The 10,252-nt window shown below is 39.0% G+C and overlaps 1 protein-coding gene across 14 annotated transcripts in view; it reads right to left on the bottom strand.

Moving 5' to 3' along the window:
• The window catches only part of ZMYND11 (zinc finger MYND-type containing 11), a 98,742-nt gene continuing 88,490 nt past the window's right edge, over nt 1–10,252 (bottom strand). For 12 of the 14 annotated variants that reach the window (XM_044424728.1, XM_044424737.1, XM_044424731.1 and 9 more), the window contains 5 exons: nt 9,796–10,003; nt 8,205–8,273; nt 6,858–7,130; nt 5,508–5,693; nt 1–2,761 (listed from right to left, as the gene is read on the bottom strand). In XM_044424728.1, coding sequence (XP_044280663.1) covers nt 2,639–2,761; nt 5,508–5,693; nt 6,858–7,130; nt 8,205–8,273; nt 9,796–10,003 — 859 coding nt within the window. In that variant the 3' untranslated portion in view covers nt 1–2,638. The remainder of the gene's footprint in view (nt 2,762–5,507; nt 5,694–6,857; nt 7,131–8,204; nt 8,274–9,795; nt 10,004–10,252) is intronic. The other 2 variants (XM_044424734.1, XM_044424735.1) reach the window with 1 other exon arrangement.

Raw genomic sequence — 10,252 nt, 5'->3', positions numbered from 1 at the left:
TTTTGCCTTTTCAAATACATTTATTAACCAATGTTAACACATTTAATGACTCTATATATTGCTAGTCAGAGCAGCTTACAAAATGCCAGAATGCATCATAGAACTGGACAGCCACAATGAGTAAATTACAATGTGCATAGTGGCTAAGCTCAACACTTTAATATAGCTTTATGATTTGCAGAAAAAAAAGTATTTTTAAAATCAGGATTCCTAAAACAATGATATTTCCCCCTAAAACTTATACAAAACCAGGCCACAATTTTTTTGTTGTTGTTATTTTGTTGATTTTTTTAAAAACACGCAGTTTTCACGCTGTAGTAACTTGAAAATGTGCAACTGTGTCAACAGAGACAAAAAAAAAAGCCAAAAGAACACGAACCTTACTTTCATGCAGCTATCAGTTAAATATTACATATCCTGGAATGATTTTACACCAAAAAAAGAGTTTTCACAAAAACTTGCTTTTATAGGGTTGGACCGAAGTTTTTTGCTTTGGAAATTGTAAAACAATCAAAGGGTATATTCTTTGTTGCACTTGCAGTAGGGATAATGGATTCCTTTACAGTCACAACACAGAGCAACAAAAGCTAATTACTAATTTCTTAAGGATGGTAGGTCCCAAGATAAATTTAGCAGATGCTCATACCTCGGATCCTTCTCTGGGCCTAGAAGCTCCGATGCTTGTACAGGCTTCTTGTGCCAGCAACAGCTTTCCCATTCAATTCAATGGAGGAAGCAACCAGACATGTGCTTTCCTATGCATATGTGAATGTTCTTTTCCTGTCAGACTGAATGGGGCAGCTTGTGCATGTAAGAGACCCATATGCATATTTGCATGTGCAAAAAATCTCTGGGTCAGGGATAAAGTAGCCATCTTATTACCATGTCCAATTTAAATTAAAACTCTGTGGTCTGAATTTTGGAAATTTGTCCTGGAAATTATCTGGTAGCATCTACTCTGTTCCAATCACCATTGCGTGCTTATGATCTGGACAGCACTGACAGATCACAGAAGCTTAGTATGAGCTTAATCTTCACTATGACCCGGACAAAATCCAGACAAACTTTTAAAAAACCCTTAAAAAGCCTTTCCTCCCAGTTCTTTCATTCCCATTATTCCATTGTGTTATCGCTTTCAATAAATATCCAAGGTCTAAATAAATATTTACAAATTATTTTTCTAAGTTGAAAAATGGCTAAATGATTAACAGGCATTAGTTGTCTAAGACCACCTTAAAATTGTGAGGTGCTTTAAAAGAAAAAAGTGGGTTAAATAAACTTTACAACTATTATTAAAAATTGTCTCTGAACATGGATGCAATTTATATATATACCTATACATAAAATAAACAAGAGGAAGGAAAGAAGGAGGGTGGGAAATCAGTTTTTAACTATCGATCCATTCCTATTGGTAGCGCTTCTTTATCCAGACATTCCGCAAAAGACAGACTTTTTACAAATCACAGCATCTTTAATACAGGAAAATTAACATGCATTATTCTTCATTCTAAGTATAGAGATGGCAATAACCAATTATTACAGACATAACTGCTTCTGTGAAACTTAAGTGCTTCCCGATCCCCCAACTTTAATTAATTTACTGTTGAATAAGCAATGTAGATTAATGGTCAATCAAATTACATTTCTTATGGAAGGGGAGGGGGCTGTAAGAGAACAAATGTTTAAGCCTGTTTTCTTCTTATGCCTCATCCTTATAGCTCCATATATGTCTAAATGTAAAATTGGGTATTTTTGTTTTGGCTTTTTTAAAACAAGCATTTTCATCATGTTAGAAGAAGGATGAAATGTGCAAAAATGTAAATTTAAAATTTAAATATTTTTCCTCTAAGATCCGGCTCAGCAAAAGGCTACCCCAGTCCCCCGTGAATTTTAAGCAATAAGATCAAAGCTAATATTTTTTGTTATAAAAGCTATATATTGAAAAAAATAATAATGAAACAAACACAATTGGGAAAAAAAGTTTAAGAAAAAATATGCAGGACGAGCACCTGCTGTGTCAACCCTGTTCCCAAAATTCAATCGTATACCCACTGGTATAAACCAATAGATAATGCCTTTAAAAGGTAAATTAAGCTGAACAAAACCAGCTCATGTGATTAACAGGTAGGTGTTACATCCAGGTAGTATGCTTTTTTTCTTCTTTTCTAAACAGTTTTAAACATCTTACATTCAAATCTCTTTAAAATGTTCCTGTCATTATATTTTTTAGTCTCTATGAAACCTAAAAACTTCACTTTTTTAAAAAATTTGCTGAAAACTCAAAAAATTTCCTAGGTTAAATTTACCAAAAAGTAATGTGCTCCAGCAGAGATTCAAATTGCCTTACTGTCACTAAAAAAACAAAAACCAAGGGTGGGGGAGAGAACAAATTGAGTGGAGCATTAAAAAAAGACTGAAATTTAACTGTGCAAAAGATATTTATGAAAACGTGTTTTAAAGGCTGGTGCAAAAAAAAGAAAAAAACCCAACAACAACGAAATCAGGGAGTGAATTCTAATAATTCTAATCCCTTGGAAACAAACTTTAAAAACACCCCGCCCCGCCCAAAGAAACCTGCTGTGTCAGAGGATAGCACTAAATCAGGGCGATTCCTTCCCGGGGGGGGGAAAGGAAGCTTTCATCTTTTTCGGCGGCAAGTGCGTTTGTGCTCAGCATGCCAGTGTTCCTGCTGACACTTGATGGAGCAGTAGGAAGTGTTCCAGCAGCAGTGATACATGGCCTCTTCTTCACAGTTGTAGCACTGCGCGGAGAAAGGGGAAAGCGTTACATGGAGTTTTAATTAGGCATATAGCATCTTTTCCTCCTTGCTTGTGACTTGCCCCAAAGGTTCCTCCTGTTGACCCAAAGCTCCCCGCTTTCTAGTAGTTTCTTCAAAATGGCGCAGGTCTGAAACAATCCCTGGTGGCATAAGGTTTAGAAACAGTTGTAGGCATGACTCACAATGCATCACTTGATGACTTGCAACTAAAATGCGAGCAAGCACCGCTAAGATACAAATTCGGTTTAAGTGGGATGACAAGGATTCCTGTAGAATTTCATTTGTGGTGCCTCATCAAGTGGCAAGCATTTGTGAGACTGTGAAGATGGAGATGGCCTTTGATCATTGGCACATTTGTATACTACTTTATCTGTTTAAAAACCATCAAGTCTGAGTATAATAATTTAATAAAATGCATTTGCAAAATAGTAGAAACAAGAACATTAAACGTGGTAAAATATTAAACAATACATTTTTAAATGCTAAACTGATAGGTTTCCCCTTCAACCCTTTCTAAAATCCAAGAGAGCAGAAGTCAATCATAATTCTCAAAGCAGCTCATTGTATAGTTTGGGCCAACACAGAAGCCATTTTCTTGCGTGTCCAACAAATGGGCCTTTGTAGGTAATGGGTACCTACAGAAAAGACTGAAAATGCTACAAAACAGCAACTGCTAGGCCATGGTCAGTGACATGAAAGGTTTAAGAGAAATAATTGCATCCACTGAGAGATTCAAGAGAAATAAGATTGTATTCCCCCATCCAGTTCACACTGGGTCATTCATGCAGGCAACCAAAGCAATCCCAGTTTAATATCCTGGCTGAAAGCCAGGATGAAATGGGCCCAGATAATCAGTTTTACCTAGAGGCATGTGGAGTTGAAATGCCACCACATTCCTGATCACCACAGCTAACAATGGAAGATCTGAGACTGGCCTGTAATGAAACAGATCTCCTGTCTCTTTTAAGCAAGAGGAACACCACCAGAAATGGCAGTAATCACTTCTCTTAGCCATGGCATCAGTCTCACCTTACCAACAAGGGCAAGATGTGAGCACATGACCAGTTGTTCTCACTGCTCCAGACACACTGATATGAAATAGCAGGGCACCAAGAGTACTGATTTTAGAACCATCTCCCAGTCTTCCACATATGAATTAATTAAATACATAAATGGCATTTTAATACAATTTCTATCCATTCAGTACCCTATAAGTAGCTCATAAAGGATGATGAAACCAATCAAGACAAAACCTCAAAAATACTGCGAGGCCAACAGTGGAATTAAAGTAGCAAAAGCATTTGGGCAGCATCAAAGCAAAAGGAAAAGCAGAGAGCTCAGAGTCTCCATGCCACCCACCATCATAAAAGTGCCCCATGTTCCCAGTTACACGCTTCAAGCAGGACCTCCAGCTGCAGGCCTAAGAGGGAGAGGGTCTCACTGAAGTTTAATGCCTGCTCTGCTTACCTGCACTAAAACGGTGACAGTAGTGACACCCATCCAAATGTGTTGGTAAGGATTAGACATGGGCCTGCCTAGGCATAGTAAGCGGCAATTAGGGTCAGAGGTTGTGGTAAGGCAGTATAAGGCCCTTTTGCCTCTATCCTTTAATCTTACTTTCTGTGTTTAGAAGATGCACCTGCATAACCCACTAGTATACAGAGATGAGAACACGTGAAGGCTCTCTGAAAGCTAGTATTTTACATAAAAACACAACCCTCTGTTCCCCTTAAAAACTGAATTGTGGGAAAAGCATTTGCAACTGCCTTTTCCTTGACAAACTTTATTTCTGGATTTTATGACATTAGCCGGTTGGGAACCACTGGGAGCCATTAGAGTCTATGTCCTCTGAATCAAAATGCAACTAAAACAAACAAACAAAAGCTGCACACTAGACAGGATCAATCCCAGGGATGGCAATAAAGCTAAAGTGATAGAGCTCAGGTTAAATATTTCCAATAAATCTTGAGTATAATGGTACCTATACCTGCAAACTAAATAAATATAATGAAGGTGGAAGAACAATGGATCATCACTTTTTGTGGCTTTTAGCCAAACCAGTCATGCTGTAAATGGTGCTTTGTGTCTCAGCAGTGCTGTATGTCAGAGGGAAGACAATGTATGATGATGAGGGATAGAAGGGATGAATTTGGTGCTCTAAAAGGAAGAGAGACTTCCTCATATCCCGATCCTATTGATTCAAGATACCTAAATAAATTGTGCCAGGAGCATCTCATGTGCATCAATGAGAACTATGCTGTGAGGTGTGATGCATCACAGTATAAAGAGCTACTGCAGAATGTTCCACTGATACTGATGGCTTTTCAGGGGCTGAAAATCTTTAGAATGGCCTATTAAGAACCTTTAGCATGGCCAATGCCTCTCCTGCCATTCTGTGTGTTCACACTCTCTTCCACGCCTTTTACTAATGTTGCATGGGACGTATATGCCACTATAAATTGCTGAGGGTCTTCAAATGTGTGTACTGGCCATAGGGCCTAGATGCCTTATTAGTTAAGCCACTGTGGCAGCTTCAGATTGAGGAGATTATCAGGCTGACCTGTGCTATGGGGCAGTGACGGTGGACTTCCAGCTGGGTTTACCCTAAGGAGCTGGCAGTGGTACGCCTTCCATCCTCCCCACAAAACACTCACACCATTATACCCTCATTGGTCCCAATAATGCCAGCACACACCAGAGTTAGGGATTTATAGCTAGTGCTGCTTACCCACTGCTTCTTCTTGGTCTGGGAAATCAGCTGCTTGTGCTGGCTGGCTAGCTTCTTAACTTCTTCTAAAAATTCCTCTTTGCACTTCTCCTTCACCTGTTTTGTTTTCCTGTCACACTCTGTCTGCATATTTGCCACAGCTTTGTTCACAGCCTGCCTTTTTTCCTCTTCCATTTCTGTACGGAGCTTGGATAAAAGAAGCCAGTGAATGAATGAAAGTCCAAAAAAATCACTACATAATATATAATCTACCACCACAGTTGATTTTAATTGTAAATTGGATGCTTTCCAAGCTGGTTGCCACTGTTCCCTTGACCCAGTCCTGACAAAAACTCTTTGATATTCCCCCAAGCTGTGTCTGTGCTGGAGCAAATGTACTAAATAACTTCATGTCAGGTGTACACCTGATCTGTGTAACCTGAAATGCAAGCAACTGTACAGCTATGATTTCAGCATCTATAATGCACCCAGAGGGTGTATGTTGCATTACAGATGTTGAGGCCCCATCGGTGAGGGTGTTCAAGGATAGGCTAGACATGCACATGGTAGGCATGTCATGAGCAGAGCTGGCTGGAGCCAGGGGTCAGACCAGATGGCCTGGGAGACCCCTTCTAACTTGCTCAGTTTCTATGTTTCACCTTTAAACACCAGTTTCCTTTTGCAGAGCACTTCGCTCTTCAACATCAAGTGAGTGACTCAAGTGAGTGCATGCACACTTGTAGAAAAATAATGAAATTCTGATTGAGAAGACAGCTATATAATAATTTTGTAACATCTTGCACAGGATTAAAAATCACAGCACATTTCTTTGAAGATTTGGAACTATCTTTTTACTTCTGGTTTAGTTCAGTTCAAACACCCTCAAAGATCATTCTTTTCTGGACATCCCTGCTTCCACTTCCTTCTATTCCTAAGCTAAATCTGTACTAATACATTTGAAGAGACCTTCCATCAGACACAAAGTTAACTTATTTTTGGTTGTTATTACTTATATGGAAGTGTGGGAGCTGAGATTTGCCTAAGATCACCTAGCGCATGGCTGAAACAGATCTAAACTGGGAGCCTTTCTAGCTGAACAGCTTACATTCTACTATTTTCCTTAATGTGGCTTCCTGTGCAGTTCCCTTTCTCTATAGGGCACACTCTCAAGGCAAAATATCCTTGCAGCAGGTCGTCCGCCTTATCTAACACTTCCCACTTTAGAAGAGTTATCCTGAAAAGTGATTGACCAGAAGTTATTCCTATGTCCTGAAAGGACAGCACCCCCTGTCTGATTTTAGTGCCAAGATCAATGGGGCTGCATAATCACAATTTGTTTCGTGCCAAATCCTTTCTTGCAGTTAGAGTTACCTTTTCTATAGCTTCTCGTACAACCCTCTCAGTCTCCCTCTTATGATCAGCCTTGATTCTTTCTTTGAAGTCGCTGAAGATTTTGGTGTATTTGTCATGGCACATGTTTTGACACACTCCATCATTATTGGTCTGGGTGCTACGATGCAGCATTTTTGGAGAAGAGGCACTTAATTTCTTGGTTTGGGTTGAGACTGAAACTTTTTCAATGGGTTGAGGCATTGTGGGAATTTCCTGGCTTGAGCTAACTGCTTCAGTTTCAGGCTCTGGCTCCTAGGAAGAACCGACAAAATGTCTCATTTTAATGGCAAGTGAAGATGACCATACTCATCTGAGTACAGATAAAGACTGGAACACACTGAAGCAATGTATAAATTGCCTATAGACATATCCCTGCAGTGCCCTCTGAAGATTACAGCGCTACCAGATTTACTCCAATGACCATGCCAGTGATTTCTAACTACCTGATTAGGATGGGAAGAAATCACATCTAGGGCAGGCATGAACTAACATGTCATATTACTATACAATAATAGCAAGCAATCTTACAGAATGGAAAGCTAGGTATTTCTCACTTTGGCCGCATAGAAATGAGTAACTGCTCAAGAGTTTAGTGGATAATTAATGCATGCATACAAATGCACATCTAATACACATCTACGCTCATCACTGCCAATATCTTAACCATAGTTAGGAGATAAGGGGCAGGTTGCAGGCTTGTGTACCCTCTGTTCTTCCCTTTGCAAACCTGGTCAAAACCCTGGTTTCAAACTCTGGTTAAGATGGGAACCCTGGTTAACCATGGCTAGAGCTGGTGCAGATAGAATGCTAAACCATGGTTAAGACAAAAAGGGAAGCAAGGGGAAGTCACACTGGAGAAGTCAGAAGGGAGTGCAAGTGCCTATGGCCTGCTCTCTACCTCATAATTATGGTGAAGGATGACAAGGTTACTTCTGTACCAGAGCACAGACGATTAAATAATGGAATTTTGCTTTCTGGTCACTTAACTGACAGAGGAAGTTCCTTTTTTTGCAGTCAATCCCTAATTAAATGTCAGCATGTTTTATTGACACCAAAGTGTATTAAAAAGTTCCAATTTGAACCAATATGTAAGACAAATTGAAGCAGTACTTTGGTAAAGGAACCTGTCAAAGCTGGCACTGTGGTTAACACCACCAATTCGTATGCACTCGTTAAGAAATGGCGATCAATTTTCTGACATTCACACATTCAGTGATACTAATGCATAAACTGAATTAGCGAATGATAAGAAAGAAAAGATGCCTCTTGCAAGTTTGTTCTGCCTTATCCACAGGTGCATGCACCAAATGTTATGCTGTTCCTTACTTCCTTTTTGGGTTCCACACTTTGATTACGTCTTCCCTTCTTTGCTCTTGGTTCCTGAGTAACCTTTAGCTGGGGATATTGATGAAGAAATAATATAGCATTAATCCAAATGCCATAAAACACTACTTCAGAATTGGTAATAAAACAATCACTGCTTTTTGCAACAAAACCAAAATGACTGTTATAAAAACGCAATCTACAGCATAAATGCCTACTGGTATCAATCAAGTTATCTCTGTATATTCTTGTGAATGTTGCAATGCAACGCTAAATGCCAAACTCCCAAGGTTCCAAAAAAGGACAAAATGTACATAAATTAGTACACATGAACCATGGGGATATAATTCAATTGTAAGGGTAACAGTGCCTTATCCATTAAGCTATCAAATATCCGTGAGCTTTCAGAGAATCTGAGAAATCCCATCTCAAGAGACTTCGAACTTCTTCCCCAGATAGCAGAATGGAGACACATTCAAACTTGGATATAAAATAAATCTGGAAAAACCAGGCAGACTAGGTATTATTGCCATATTACAAACCATCCACTTTCATCTATTAATGATGCCAAAAGTGCAAAATCAAGCCAAACAAATAAAAAATCCAATACCCACAGATGGTGTCTGAATCTTGCAGGAATCAGACTTCAAGCACAACACCTTGGTTAAAGGACATTTAAACCCCCACAAAATTTGTTTTCATCAAAATTATTTAGTTTTAAAACAGTAAGAAAACCTCCATCTATTCTTCCAGCTGCTTCCCCTTCTCCAAGCAGGGAAAAAAATCTTACCCCCAAATCTTACTCTGCTTGCTTCTGAGTACACATGCATGAATTTTGTATCTGAAACACTAATTCAAACTGATACTGAGAGTTTTAGCCATACTTATTTCTGAGCAGATAGGCAGAGGTTTGTCCTGCTTATTTCTGAGTGGGCCTCAGATTTAGAACAATCACATTCTGGTCCTGCCAGCTCTGTGTTTGACTGGTCCAGAGTAGGAATGCAGTTTCTCAGGACTTCCTGAAATCGGAATTTGACCCATGGACTAAACAGGACTCCCTTACTTTAGATGCAAGGGTTTGTAGCATGTGGCTTTATTATTTATTTATTTGATTTGATTTTGTACTGCCCAATAGCCAAGGATTTCTGGGTGGTAAACAAAAGTTAAAATTAAACAAAAGTTAAAAACACACACAAGCACACAATAATTTAAAGGAACAAAACCATAATCACAATCGTAATTGCAAATGTTCAGCACAGAAGCATAGCAGCAGTACTGAATAAAATGGGATATATAAAAACAAAGGTATAAACCCTAGATATAAACCCTAATTTACCTAATATTCATTCTGTATACATTTTCTTTGTATGCCTCATTCAAATTATTTGAGAGACAGAATCTTATAATACATTATTAGTATAATCTAGTATGGACTTTCTGTGCAGTAGGCTCTTGTGCAGAATTTATCTATTTATTCAAAAGAGGGATATCTTTAACCCTGCTAACAAAAAGCATAAAAAACCCCCAGCTTAGTTTTATGTAATTGTCTGCAACTCAGCTATACCAGTAGGTGTGACTTTGCAGGACCACTCACCTGTTCATTGCTAGTGGAAGAGATGCTAGATTCTGCTTCCTCCTCTCCTTTATCCTCATTCTTTGATTTCCAGAACCTGCCATCCCGAAGGAAACGTTGGTGTAGTTCTAGTTCATCACATGCTTTTTTCCAGCCCATGCTGCGCTTTACATGCAGTCGATGTATATTAACTGTGATGTCTTGAATGTTTTCTGAGGGGATCCAGGCCCTGCTCAGTGTAAGTGAAATGACACATTTAAGCACGCTTGTGTGTTATACATTTCTTGATGCGAGTCTGGCCAGTTTTAAAAGGAGTAAGGCTAACTTTAGGGTGCAAACCTCAAGACATTTGAGGCTGCATGTGTCCAATATGATCTCAAGTATAACTACTGTTCTTTTATTAAGATGTAAGCAGTCTTCATACCATCCATTAGAGAGCATCCTCTGAAATTTTCAAAGGGGAACTCTTGTGAGTTAT

Source organism: Varanus komodoensis, unplaced genomic scaffold, assembly GCF_004798865.1.
Source record: "Varanus komodoensis strain SLA01 unplaced genomic scaffold, ASM479886v1 scaffold15, whole genome shotgun sequence".
Classification (NCBI taxonomy): Eukaryota; Metazoa; Chordata; class Lepidosauria; order Squamata; family Varanidae; genus Varanus; species Varanus komodoensis.
The sequence above is the reverse complement of the archived record's forward strand: the minus strand, read 5'-3'. Positions and strand labels throughout refer to the sequence as shown.